Source organism: Chanos chanos, chromosome 12 (assembly GCF_902362185.1).
Source record: "Chanos chanos chromosome 12, fChaCha1.1, whole genome shotgun sequence".
NCBI classification, from domain to species: domain Eukaryota; kingdom Metazoa; phylum Chordata; class Actinopteri; order Gonorynchiformes; family Chanidae; genus Chanos; species Chanos chanos.
The window spans coordinates 9,049,451-9,064,450 of NC_044506.1; the positions used below are offsets into that span (position 1 = coordinate 9,049,451).

A 15,000-nucleotide genomic window follows, 5' to 3' on the forward strand; every position below is an offset into this window, starting at 1 on the left:
GACAGGGTGCATTAGTCTTTGACTCTCCTCACCCATATAAAACACACACACACACACACACATACACACATACACACACAGGCAGGCAGCATTAGAGGCCTGTAAGGCTGGGAGAGTGAGTGAGGGCTGAAGTCAGTTTTGTGTGAGGGAGGATGGACAGGCCGACACAGTGGTTGACTGTAGAGACTGTTCTCACCACCTCCCTCACACGGCCAATAGGCTACAGATGTGAGGAGTGTGTGTGAGTGAGTGAGTGTGAGTGTGTATGACTGTGAGTGAGTGTTTTTGAGTTTGGTGTGTGTGTGTGTGCGTGTGTGTGTGAGTGTGTGTGAGTGTGTGTGTGTGGAGGAGTTGGGTAGAGATGAAATTTCCCAGCAGGTGAAGAGGAGATGATTTCCAGAACACTTGGTCATGACCGGGGTTGTGTGAAAGTGTGTGTTACTGAATCTGGGTAAACATAATCAACATGTGTTTTACTGTCTAAACACACACACACACACACACACACACACACACACACACGCATGCACACACAGAATTGATCCTTGAGGTTATAAAAGAAGATCCACCTCATATCTGATAATCTCAGTGATCCTGGTCTCTTTATCTCTCCTTTAAGTGGGGTAAAGTAGACCTGCCTACAGATGACGGCCCCGGAGACGAGTCCAGTGACACGGGGGAACCCCCTCCCTGGCCAGCCCCCCAACTGCCAACCGGCCATCAATCACTCTGAGGGGGTGTCAGAGGCAACCTGAGAGACGGCCTCCCACACGCTGCTCACTTTTCACACAACCAGCCCCCCCCTCCCTTCCCCCCACCCCTGACATCTTCCCAGAATGCGAGTGCGCTGACTACTTCACTCTCCACGGAGGTGGGTCAACTCCTCCCTTCATACAGTGTGTCAAGAAGTCTGTCTGCCGAGAAGCAGAGGTGAGGGTGTGTTAAAAATAGCCCGAAACGTGGGCGAACCCAACACCGGTAGCGCCACAGAATGTCTCGAAATGTACTTCTGGCACAAATTAAGGAGGGTTTTTTTTTTTTTTTGACAGAGATTAGAATGGAAACTGATGAGTGAAGGCTGAGATGAAACATTTTTGTCTTTCTTTCTTCCTCTCTCTCTCTCCCCCTCTCTGTAGGGCTGAACGCACAGGCGAATTTCAAAGTTCTGTGTTAATTTCTCGAGAAACGACAGAAATATAAAAGAACAGCCAGTTCACTTGGCAATCTTTTCAGTTCAATGCCCAAGGCAGCGGTCTAAGAAACAAAAGCTGTTTCAGTTGCATTAACAGAATGCATGACACTTTCCCTATTCAAGCCGAGCCAAGCGTTGTTCTCTCGATAACAGATTTAACATTTCAGCTGTTTATAAAAAGTAGATGACACGGCCCTAACCAGGGTAAAGAGCGTTGGTCCAAATTTACTCCAAAGGGCCAAAAAAACACTGATTAAATCTGCTACGTTTCATGGGAGGCACTTGCCGTGACACATTTAAGAGTTTGGAAGAGCAGAAATAGCAGCAGGTCTCTCACAGTTCTTATTCATTCCATTTAATTTAAGCTACTGTGAATTTGAACCTTCAGTATTGTGATGAAATTGTCCATGAACCTTCCCATTGGGGCTCTTATGGCAACCTGGGCCTAGACTTCTTACTTTTTCCAAATGTGGTAGCAGTAGGGGGTGGTGGTTCTTTTTTTGTTTTGTTTTTGTTTGTTTGTTTGTTTGCTTTATTTGAACTTTTCTGTAGCTTCAGTACTGTCTCTGAAAAGAACACTGTTCCAAAAACCAGTTTTAAAACCCTGAGCCCTCCTGACAGGAAGTCTCGCTTGTTCGAGTGGTGTGGAGGTTCGATATTCCGACGTTCCCTTTGGAATCGCGCATTGACTTTACGCCGCAGCTCGCGTGAACTCACACGACCTCCCTTATCAGCGTAGGGATTTTAAACCCCGCTGCTTTCTGCCAAAAGCCAGAACATCCAAAGAGCTTAGGAGCAGGACCGCCTGTATTAGGCAGGGATACAAGGTTAGCACAGTCTATTTCGGCAATTTAGCGTTCAAAACACTTTGACACGGTTCTCTGGGAAAAGCAACCGATCCAGAACCTGCGCGCTCCCTCGTTTACATAGTTCTCACTATATCGTCGCATCAAAGACCTCATTTGAATTCCGTCTATCTGAAAAGCGGTTCTTAATAACGGCCGAATTTAAATAAACTGTTAGGCGGTTCGACGGGAGGGCCGCGTGCGCGCACGTGCGGACGGCTTAACAGAGCCCCGTCGGGTTCCCGCGGTCGTGACTGAGGGGGCAGGCTGAAGGGGGGGGGGTCATCAGGGCGTGGCTGACAGGTTTGGGGGGGATACGCGAGGCGGTCGGCACAGATCAACTCTGACGAAGCTGTGGGGATACTGTGACCTCTGACCCCGCGCTAATGAGACCGGTCACATGACTCGACTCATACAATTCCTCCCACTCGGTTTCCCAGCAGTGACGGGTGGCAGTGTGGCACAGAGAATGAGGCCTTGGCTGGGTCCTTTGAGGTAACCTCCTTCTCTAAACTCTGCCCCCCTCCCTTTCAATCCCCCCGTCTTTCCCTCCATAACTCTACCACGGTTCACGTCAGTGGAGCTAAGGGATAAGTTGGTTTCGATATTGTTACTGCGCAGTTACCTGTGTAGTCTGCTTAGAAGAAAGAAAAGACTGACTCAACAGTAACAGGACGCCTTCATCACAAACAAACTCTGCTCACCATTGACTCAGCATAGCCATAAAACCGTATGTGTTTGTATTAATAACCTCAGCAACAGAGTGATCAAAGCACATATGTGTGTCTATCTCTAGTTACCACTAATAAGCAAACTGACAGCTTTAAAAAAAAAAAAAAAAGGCAGAAAATCTTTCAAAGTAAAGTGAGCAAAACGTGTCTTCACGTAAGACAAAACATGAAGTTCAAAGTTAAAACATAGGATGAAAAACCACAGTCAAATCCTCTTTTTTTTGTTTAGAGCCTACGATGACATCATACACAGAACCATACACAGAGACAGAAAATCAGGAAATCACGCAAAAAGAGAGAAAGCAGAGAGAAACATAAGAAGAGAGAGAGAGAAAAAAAAAAACATGTGCCCATGCTCCTCTACCTGAGCCATTTATAATCACACAATCTCCATCAGGGGAGATTAAACACACACACACACACACACACACACACACACACACATGCACACACACGTGCACCCACTCACAAATCTTTAATCTTCATTGTTTTTTTTTTCTGTTGTTGTTGCATTTTATCTCAGTGGCTGGCCCAGTCAGTGTTATAACTCAACATCGGTAATACACACACACACACACACACACACACGGGAACAGCACCAACATAAGAGCTTAGTCATTCTACACAACGCAACACACGCCACAAACAAGACACAGCACTTCACTGACACACGCATGACACTAACACGGCAGAGACATGTCACAGCATTGCACTAACAAGGCGCGTGGCACGGCAAAGTGAAACACATAAACGCCATGAGTGTCCCACATGCTCTAGCCTTCGTGCGTCGCGAAAACGATCCCACAGCCAAAAGCCTGTTTTCTTTCTCTTTCTCTCTCCTTCTTTCTCTCTGCACAGGGTTAGAGAGGAGAGCATCAGGGGGTTAAATCAACAAGAGGAGGAAAGCAGGACTCTACAGGGCTCATCCATGTTCACTTCCCTTCCTTTGACTCAGATTAGTCATTACCCAGACATCAGTGAGGCCCTGACCCGCCCTCGGCCAATCACAAGCCAGAGCAGGTGTACATCAATGAGCCTTTCCCAGAATGCTCCATGCTGGAAGTCCCCAGAGTCTGTGTCTCCAGGGGGGTGAGGGTGAGGGGGGGGGGGGGGGGGAGGGGGGCGGCTGCTGTCTGAGCCAGAGTCTTCACTGTGCAGTCCTGGGTATTAACCAATCTTGAGTCAGTCGGGTCAGAGTTAGGGGAAGCCCGACCCAAACAGAGCTCAATGTTTGCCTGTGGGAAGGAAACTGATGTTCCCTCCCTGGCCCGATTCTTAGCGCTTTCTTTTATGGATTTAAATGCAGGACGTCACCCCTGGCATTCCAAAGATAAACCACGTAACGGAGAGACATGCAGGAAAGAGAGGAGAGTTTTAAGAGAAATCTAGCTGTTTTGCAGGGTCTCCAGGCTTGGTTGGATCTGAATTCCAAAGGGCTTGTAAAGGGTTTGTAATGTCTGCATGTCCAGACGGGGCTTTGCATTAGAATGGCTCTGGACTCACACTGACTCACGGTGTGTGTGTGTGTGTGTGTGAGAATGAGACAACGTGAGTATCTTTGTGTAAGTGTACGTGTATGTGTGTCTGTATGTGTGAGTGTGTGTCTGTGAGAGAGAGACAACGCGAGTGTGTGTGTGTCTGTGTCTGAAAGAGACAGATAGTGTGAGTGTTTGTATGTGTAAGGGTGTGTTTGTGAGAGAAAGGAAGCAAAAGTATCTGTGTGCCTGTATGTGAGAAAAGACAGAGTGAGTATCTGTGTGTGTGTGAGTGTGTGTGTGTGTGTGTGTCTGAAAGAGACAAACAGTGTGAGTGTCTGTATGTGTAAGTGTGTGTTTGTGAGAGAAAGAAAGCATGAGTATCTGTGTGTGAGAAAAGACAGAGTGAGTATCTGTGTGTGTGTGTGTGTGTGTATTTGGGGGAGGTGGGCTGATGACGGGAAGTCCCAGGCTCTGGTGTGTGCTAGCCCTCCTCGGTACGGCCCAGCGGTGCCGGGAGCAGGTTACTCACACGCAGGGTGTAGGAGTGGGCCAGACCATGAGAATGGGCCTCATTGAAACATAGCACAATGGACAGAGTTAGGGCTGAATGGCTCTCTGAGCGATGAGCAACAGCCTTCATTACCATAATAGAACAACCCCACTGACTGGCTCAACCTCCAACTTGTGCTGTCATACAGAAAAATAAAACAGAGCCTCTCATAACCCAAAAGGCCAAGGTGTTGTGTGTCAACACACACACACACACGAGTGACTCCACATATTCTTTATACTCAACAGTATTCTCGGAAACACAGTAATGGTGACAGCCTTTAGGCTAATTGTGGTAATTACTAAAATGACCTTTTTTTTGTTGTTGTTGTTTGTTTGTTTTTTTCCATTCGGTGTCACGTCATTTTTCATAGTCACACCTTCTCTTTGGATATGTATTGAATGCTCTGCTTTCCATTGTGCTCAGTTTTTAAATAGTAAAAGTCCATTAACAACCAATGAGTCACAAGCGAACAGATCCCAGGCTGGTAGTCAACACCTTTTGTGCTCCACACATTGGAATACAGTCAAAACACGGCTGCGCTTCGAGAGCTTTACTGGAGGTGCTGACAGTGCTTCAGAGTCAACAGACCTACACTCTTCTCTGGGGGGTTTCATGTGAGTACTGCTGGGTGCATTTGTACACAACACACACACACACACACAGAGGGTATGGGTAGGTTTGCATTCAAGGATGTCAGTGAATGCGTTTTACACACAGACACACACACACACACACACGAGCCCACAGTGTGTCTCTCTCTTTCTCTTTTCACGCGGGTCTTTTGTTCCTGTGGAATGTCTGGTAGCCCTGACGCTCACACACAGTCTTTCCAAATGACTGCAATGAGAAGCTTTTCCTTTAGGTGATGGAGAGCCTGCAACATCACACACACACACACACACACACACACACACACACTCAAGGCCACCACTAGGAGCAGAGCCATCTCACAGCAAGAGGTAAACAACAAGTCCCACACTCTATAAGGAAAAAAACACCTGTAAGACTCAATGCATTAATTAAATCAACTGTCTAAAGTCTGGCTAAAGACACTGCTAACGAAGCCAAGGCATTTGCTTCACTGGACAGCACAGCACAGTCTTCTGCACAAAACTCCTGGAAAGATGGACCCCGGTGCCCAGAGAAAGGCCATTTGCTATTCCCCAGGATGTTATCTATGATTTATTTCGGGTTGTGAGTTTGTCAGTGTGTGTCAGTGTGTGTGAGTGTGTGTGTCAGTGTGTGTGTGTGAGTGTGTGTGTGAGTGTGATTGTGAGTGTGTGTGTGAGTGTGCGTGTGTGTGCGTGTGAGTGTGTGTGTGAGCGTGTGTGTGTGTGTGTGTCTGGATGTGTCTCCTGCTTGGCATTTGTCCCTCCCCCTCTCCTCTTCACAGGTCACTCCACCCACAACAAAGGTGGGTGTGCCAAAAACATGCCGCCCTTCAGGATTGGTAGAACCACAGGTGGGAAAATCGCTGGACTCCTTGCTCCCAGGACCATCATTAACGGTTGTAACGATATATCGTTAATGCGGATGTGAATAACAAGCAATAGATAATAAAAAGACTATCGTACATTTTTTTGCGAAGAAGTGGTAGGGGGTGGGTGCCATTTTTTTTTTGACTATGTAGTTTTTCTCCTGTTTATTTTAAAGGGGGGGGGCAGTAAGCTTTTGTGTTGTTTTGTTAGGTTATTCACTTTTCTCCAGTATTCTCTTATAGTTAATGGGGTCCCTTTTGTGACTTTGGCCTGGTTCATTAGTCTATCTTTTCCATTTGCTATGGTTTTCTTTCTGTTAAATAAATTCTTAAACTTTTATTACTGGTTGTTGTCTGGTGAACAGGGAACAGGAGAGACGACTCCATCTGTGGGGCTTTATGTTTATGAGTCAACCATAGACTGAGTCGCAAGACACTGCACTGTTGAGTGTGGATTTGGCCCAATGCAGTGGATCTCAGTCAGAGAGAGAGAGAGAGAGAGAGAGAGAGAGAGAGGAGCAAAAGAACCTCCCCACAGGAAAACTCTGTCACTCTGCAGTCCCATCAAACCGCCAGTCTTTCCTACAGGAAATGATCTCCAGGCCACATCGGAGGAAGTCACACACACATATACACAGACACATTGGCCAACCAGAGGGCACAAGTGACAGGGGTACATGCAGTTGCCATACAAAAAAACAGATATAGAGGCCATGCGGAGAGAAGTCTGGTGTGTGTGTGTATGTGTATGTGTGTGTGTGTGTGTGTGTGTGAGAGAAAGAGTACACCACAACACTAAAATCCCACAGGTCCATCATGTGACTACATGAACCCTGACCACAGCATGGGGCAAAAACTAGAGGGCGAAACTGAAATGGATGAATGCCTACTCAATGGCTCTACCCTCACTACGTTGAATTTTAACCACTTATCAGCCAGCCTGACCTCTTTGGTTCATTCTCACGTTTTTGGTCAGTGAGAGAGAGAGAGAGAGAGAGAGAGAGAGAGAGAGAGGGGGAGAGAGAGAGAGAGAGAGAGAGAGAGAGAGAGAGACAAAGCCAACAGGGCCTAGTTATCTTAATCAAACAAATGACCCAGCAGCCTAGAAAAGCAGAGCAAGGGGGACTTTGGTGGGAATCCAACCCCCGTAATCTCATTAAAGAGAGAGAGAGAGAGAGAGAGAGAGAGAGAGAAGACATAACATGACAAAGAAGAGGAAGAAGGGATGGGGGTGGGGGTGTCCACAGAGAGAGAGGGGGTGTGGAATATGAGGAGAGGGTAGCAGGGTGGGCACATAAGAGTTAGGACTTAAAAGAATAAAAATAAAGAGAGGAACAACAGAATGAAAGAATAAGAGAGAAAGAGAAAGAGAGAGACTGAGAGAGAAGGGGACACCTTGTCTTTGGATGAAGATCCGTAGCAGGGGGTGCGCGGTGGACACTGCCTTGCAGAAGTTGTCGTCGTTGTTGATGGGCAGGAGGTCCCCGTGAACGTCGGCGTAACCAATCATCACTTCCATGTTGGCGATGCGGTGGATGTGTACGATGAGCTTGTAGAACTCTTCGAACTTGCCGGGTTTCACGCGGTCCACGGAGAACCTCCGGAACTCAGCCCCATACTGCAGCGGAACAGAGAACGCAAAACAGGATGAAACTCGGCACATCCCAAAAATGACAAACAAACAAACAAACAAAACAAAACAAAACAAAACAATCCCAAGAGGACAGTAGAACCAGATCTCTCACTCTCTCACTATCTAAGGCGCTTATCCTAATTAGGGTCGCGAGGGGATGCTGGAGCCTATCCCAACGATCACTGGGCGAAAGGTGGGGAAACACCCTGGACAGCATCGCCAGTCCATCGCAGGGAACCAGATCTCACCACAGTTGTTTCATCCCAAAATAAGGTGACAAGGCTGCCCAAAAAAGGTTCTGGGGGACCACAGTCAAGCCAGTTTGCATATGAACCAAGCACTGTGCTCTCCAACAGACTGAAAAGTGCAGCTACAGGTACATACTCTCTGGGTAAAAAAAAACCAAAACATACATACATACATACATATATATATATATATATATTTATATTATATTTATATTTATATTTATATATATATATATATAAATATATGTGTGTGTGTGTGTGTGTGTGTGTGACATTGGTGAGGGGCGGTTGTAAGCACCCCCCTTTGTCAACAACACATTAGTAACCTATATGGGTAGCACACAGACTTACATGTAGGTATATCAGTCAGTCCTTCTCAAGAATGCTTCACTCCTGCACTGCTGGAGTTAAAATTCCCTACGTAACACACCTGAATGTTCACTTCACTGACTCCTAAAGACAGCAAACAGCTATATCAGGTGTCTTTTTCTTGGAGTAAAATTCAGTCTGAACTGTGGCCTTGGTGAAGAGGGAGGATTAGCCATACCTGATCTAAAGCACAAAGCGCTCACAGTCACACTCAGGGCTTGTTTCATATCAGTGCCTCTCACCCTCTTCTTTCCAGAGAGCAATGAAAAGTAGACATAATATTCTCTCCACACCACGGCCATAAACAACAGGCATTCTGGATGGTCTTGGCCATGGAAAGACAAAAACACAACGTATTTAGTCTTTGGTCTATGGTTAATCTATTTAGTCTGCAAACACCCCGGGAATCTCTGACCGCTGACACGGAGCAACGAAACTAACCATAGAAACAGGACTCCACGTAAACATGTAGAGTGTGTGTGTGCGTGCGTGTGTGTGTGCCAGAAGTCCTGATGAACTCGGGGGCTTTGGCCTTTTGAAAAGAGGAAACCGAGGGAAGCAGCAGCCACAGAGACAATAGAACAATGCAGGTCGATGAGTAAGCGGAGCAGCACAAATTTTCTGAAAAAGACACAGAGTCTCTCTCTCTCTCTCTCTCACACACACACACACACACACACACACACACAACTGCACGTGAACAAACGGATGTCACGCTGTAATGTTTTCTCCGGTTTCCTGGGCAGAGAAATCAGGTGAACAGGACAGGAACCTTTTATTCACACACACACACACACACATAGAAAGTTTGTTAAGAAACTCATAGCGAGCAGTCTGTCTGAGGGATTTTTCGGCCACTTGAGAGAAGAGAGCAGGTCAAGCTGAGGTGATGTAGCCCACCCTGACTGGAGCAGTGTGAGTAATAAACCCTAAGCCCTGTCTGTGTGTGTGTGTGTGTGTATCTGTGCGTGCATGTGTGCGTGCGTGGGCTGCCCCAGCGCAGGCCTGAAAAACACAGGCTCCACTCTGTGTCTCTCAATAGCAGTGAGACAGCAGTAATTTGTGGATTGCACTGCACTGCTGTAATTACCCGCTCAGGAGAAGAAGCTTCGATGAGTCAACTGCACTGTGTCATTATCCAAAGAAACATGGAGTATGAATGTTGGAATGAGTGTGCGGTGCCGGTGAGATAGTGTGATAGCAAGTGTGTGTAATACTGCACACACACACACACACACACACACAAAGAGATATGCATCTCTCAGTCTGCGCTTCATTGTTTGAGTCTCATTCATTCGTCAATGTGCACAGTGATCCGGAAACCTCTCAAAAGGTGACGAGTTTGACGAGGACAAGAATCTAAACAGTTTCTTCTAAACAGCAACTAACAGCAGAAAGCTTCAGCCTTTTTAGCAGAATATAGCTGAATGTAGCTTAGCAGGACATAGCATTCTCAGTTTCCATTATTATAATTGCAAACATGGATTCAGTCCCAATAAAAAAAAAACAAAACAAACACAGAGAAAGAAATATAGCAGGAAAAAAGAAACATACTGACAAATAGATTTTGGCTGCTGTTTTTTGGGGGTTTTTTTGGTCTGAATGTCCCAGTCTGAGCTACTTACTGCGGATGATCTGCTCTAGGTCAAATGTTTTGGCTTCAGTTGGAAGGAAGGCCATGTTGCGCTTTTTGTGTGTGAGTATTTGTGTGTGTGTGTGTGTGTGTGTGTGTGTTGGGGGGGGGGGGGGGGGGGGGGCTGTTCAAACTTTGTCCTGGAGCTGTTTGCGCAATGTGTGACCAGTGAAGGCCTCAGATCTGGGACAGCACAAGCCTGAACATGGATCCAGCCCAGGTCTGCGTTAAACCTGCTGAGTCTGACACAGGAAGAGCTGTGTTGATCAGGGCAGTGTTTTCCTGCTGTGCTACGGGTTCAGGCACACACAAGCTATAAAACCCAAAAAACAGGTCTATTAGTTTCAGATTTTTCAACACCAAACCAGCCACACAGTTCAACTGCAGTGCTGATCATCTGTGACTAGTGTATGTTGACACGCACGTACGCGTGGTTACTGTCTTTTTTTTTTGTTTTGTTTTGTAGCCGCATCAATCAGTTCTTTGTTGATAGTGTCTGATAACCAGGCACAAAAGACACCATCTTAACGCAGAAGTACACTGTGAGGTATGTCACGTTGTCTTCCTCTTTTGTTTTGCTTTCTTCTTATCGGTGACACAGTTCCTTTCACGAAAAGATCTTTTCCTGGGCCAGTGAGAAACAGGAACTCTGTCCATGCTGCTGTCATAAGACAGGCTCTGACTGATTAGAACAAGGTGGGAGAAACAGAAGGTATCTGTGTGATGTCACAATAGCGTGTCACAGAGGGAAAGATGAGTCATGCATCTGCAACATTCTTTTGATGGCTGATGCTCTAGAAACACATCGTTTTGGCATCGCAGTGATGATGCATACCACTACAGCTTTGATCCTTGCAGACAAGAGACCATTCCAAACAAGCCCTCCATATGTAGATGAGACAGAGAGAGAGAGAGAGAGAGAGAGAATGATGTGGGGTCCTGCAACACAGGCTGAACTAGTTTCCCATGGAACATCTTTAAAATGCATTCACACTTGTCTGTTTTGTGAGGGACCTTTCTCATTTGAGGTAACTCTCGCAATTCTGGTTCTGGCCCAAAAATTAAAAAAAAAAACCCACCAGGTTAATCCACACCACTCCTGCATTCAAATTGAGTATCTGTGAGCTCCATGAGAGGGGCTGCCTGCCTGATGAGGGCCTCTTGTCTTCCCAGACAGAGACAGGGCTCTCTTTCATTGGCAACAGTAGGCAAGCATTCCAGTCCCTGTTATGAATTAGAGCACGGCTGAATACTACAGCTCCACAAAACCAGACAATGGAAGGGTCCAGCCACGGGCACCGTGCCCAAGCATTCCGTCAATTAGGGCTTTCACATTCACTACCACAACACGGCCCAGAGATTATAAAATCTGTCTGACCCATAGACTGGACTAGACAGGGGCTCCGAAGCGGCACAGAAACAGGCAGGGAACCGTCCTTCCTTGCCGCTGTTATCATAAACTCATTCCCCTAGCGTACTCGTGGATTCTATTATGGTACCTGGTGGCAACATTTGCTTTTTGAAAGGGCACCATGAAGAATGAATTAAACTCAGTCGTAATGAGCCATTCCCTACGGACAGCTCTTGTCAGTAAACATGACTTGAGGGGGAAATGCTGTGTTTTTGAGCTCTGTGCTTTGAGGCTTTGTTTACAGTTGTATATCCCATCCACCAGCTGTGGGATTAATGTTGGTGCTTTGACAAGTGTACCGCTACTGAAACACCTGCTTTCCAACACGCTTTCATCCGCTACTGTATACACTGTATTTGTAAAACTACGGGTGCACATTATAGGTCGAGAGACATAACTGAGCAGAAAATCGACTGAGTGGATGATAATCAGTTTGACAGAAATAGAACAATTTCTTCACCGAGGGGGAGCCAGTTATTACAGAGAGCTTCAAGCGAAATGCAAAAAAAAAAAAAAACTCCTTACAGTGGAATTTTACATGTGCTACAATAATGTGACGTTTGGAAGTAATAATATTGTGTAACATCGAGACTTCAGTTCTAACATTATAGAAACGTCAGAAACACACGGTTATGAATCATGCTGTACTTAATTTTTTTCTGCTCCTAGCAACGATACCAGCCCCCCCTCCCCACCCCCAAATGTATCACCTCAATCTCATAGATATTAATGAACAACATTGGAATGTCCAGCTCAAGCTGATACAAAACTAACTATATATTCTGTAAACAAATAGTAATAATGATGATTAAAAAAGAGAATGCGGTGATACTTAATGACACATTACACCGCTGTTAATCCAACTCTGTTTAAACTAGTGTTCCCATGCAAGGCGAGGTGAGGCAAGTGGACGTCAACCCTTCCAACAACAGTTTTGTAAAGGCTGCAACTTGCTTCCTCTTGGACAATATCACAACCTGTGGAATTCTCGCACATGGACCAGTGTCTCTTAAACAAAAGTACATTTATCTCGTAGATTAAAAGAACTGGTTTGTCGCATTTACGAAAACATTTGAAAAGTTCAGACTTTGAAGAAATGAGTCCGTTACGGTTTCGCGGGAATAGTCAAGCTCCTTCAAAAATTCAGGGGAAAGGGTTAGCTAAAGTTGGAGGGTAGTTAGTAAACTGGTGCAAAACACAGATGTGACCAAAATATGTCTTAAATTCCACAAACTGGTACTTTAAGCGGATTTCAAACGGCACCGCGCGCTAAAAACAATCTGTATAGCTTATATTTACAAAACCACGCTATTTTGACGGCCAGTTAGCCAACAGCTAACGTTCCAACAGTGTAGCTGTATCCATCCCGTGCTCCAAACTTCAACGAGACCATAAGATTCGTGTCCCAAGTATACATTTGCCTTACTTTACTGAGCGTATATCTAACTGTTCCATATTTGCGGTAAAAGTATACATCCAACACTCACCTTGCTTTTAACCTCAACAGCATTGATGTCCAAGTATCGCAAGGACTGTGATTTATTAAAGCTCCGATTCATTTTAACGGTGAAAAGTTCTCAGTGCAGCCCGTACCACAAGGGGCTTTTCGGTTTTGGTAAAATCCTCTTATCCAGTTATATGTCTGCGGAAAACTTTACCCTCCGCTGTCGTGTCTCTGTCTCCTTCGGTCCTTCAGAGTCGTGATACAGTTCGTTACACGCGTGAAACTTCAACACAAAAATAAAAGGCAAAGAGGTCTAATCGCCGCCTCTCTGAATGGGGGAGTGAGTTGAGTTTTCAAATGACATCATCGCTGCTTCTCTGAACGCTGTGAACACCAGTCCTCCCAAAATGCGAGCGTGAGTGTTTCACAGGGACTGTTGGATAGCACGAGACCTCCTATTCACTAGAGGGAGCATGCAAATGGCGCTTTATCTACATATTGAAAAATTAAAAATAAATAATCTTTTTATACCTCATCTTAATAAAGTAGTTGAAACATTTCATGTAATGACTTCAAATATACAAATATCAGCTACAAAGCTTTAATGTTTATGTGTAATCAACAAAGACAACAACAACAGCAACAATACTACTACTACTACTACTAATAATAATAAACCTTTGCGATTAGAGCTCTTGTTTTTTGAACAGGGAGTTTTCAAAGACCCGTGCAGCGCGTGAGGAATTATGAGTATGCGGTGTTGGTGCGCAGTGAGATTCCCGAAGACTGTCTCCAGGTTTACTGCATTCTAAAGACTCACCGGCGCCTGGACCCAACAGCTGCGGTCAGACAGCATCTCCAATATAGCCAGTTCACCGCAGTCTGGGAGCAGACTGTTGTAAACACAGCCTTAAATAACATTACGAACGCAGCCCTTGTGCTACATGGCCTGACGATCAGGTAAGATGGCTAGTGCACGGTCTTTATCGGGATATCTTAAACGTCACCATTTTTGTTAGGATCGAAAACAAACAAAATATTCACCGCATACTCAGTTAAACATGACAGAAACAATGCAATGCCAGAACTTGTTCAAATAGAGATTGAGTGTCAAGCGGTCAAACGTATTGGTCTGACTTATGTTACCACCTAGTGGCCATATAATGCACGTGCAGAGCGGCCCGGTTTTCAAAATGACCACTAGATGACAGCGTCAGATAAGATTTAATGACCCGTGCACTGAAGCTTATCAGGGACGCACAGTGTATTCAAGAAATCCTCATTGTACGAAGACTGATACTAATAACAACACTGTAATAACACCGTTGCCCCAACTTAAAACAATGTCAGGTTGCTTTCAGATTACCAATTTGAAATTTCAGTGTTTATGTCCACTGAAAATTTTCCTTGGAATATTTAGCGACAAGACTTGTTTTTGAAGCATTGTGGAGTTTTACAAAGGGCTCTCTTTGCTGTGACGTTGCGTGGTTCAGTAGGAAAGGGGGATTAAGGGGCCTCTTTGGAGTACAGGGCCTCTCTGATCAAGTGGTGGAGACATATCATTGAACAGGTCTGACCAACCCCAGTATCCCTTCTCCCTTTCCTAAGCACCCCCAACCCCTTACCCGCCCCCCCCCCCCCCCCCCCCCCCCCCCCCACCTCCAAACCATCCCCTTCCCTTGTATGGATTTGCCCAAGGGCTATCGTCCACTTGAAGACCATACAATGAGGTCCAGATGCCGAATGGAAAAGATGTAAAAAGAAGGGGGGTGGGGGGGCGCTGGGGCTAGACTTACATTCCTCTAAGCGCACTGGCCCTCCTGCTGCCCTGTACAGGCCTCCTCTGGTGGCCCCGGGGCCGGTCGGGGCTTATCGAACACCAGGAACTCTCTCAGGTTCCCATTATGTAGACAGGCAGCCTCAGTGGAGGCTCTTACCCTTCCTTAATGATACTGGTAGAAAGCTAGGCAGATAGACAGACAAGAG

General features: G+C 45.8%; 1 protein-coding gene across 1 annotated transcript in view; it reads right to left on the reverse strand.

The window, feature by feature from the left end:
• The window catches only part of pard6gb (par-6 family cell polarity regulator gamma b), a 31,887-nt gene extending 18,746 nt beyond the window's left edge, over positions 1 to 13,141 (reverse strand). The window contains exons 1-2 of the mRNA XM_030789303.1: positions 13,058 to 13,141; positions 7,672 to 7,894 (exon numbers count right to left, since the gene is read on the reverse strand). Of these exons, the coding sequence (XP_030645163.1) occupies positions 7,672 to 7,894; positions 13,058 to 13,129 (295 nt within the window). The 5' untranslated portion in view covers positions 13,130 to 13,141. The remainder of the gene's footprint in view (positions 1 to 7,671; positions 7,895 to 13,057) is intronic.
• Between the last annotated feature and the right edge of the window lie 1,859 nt (positions 13,142 to 15,000).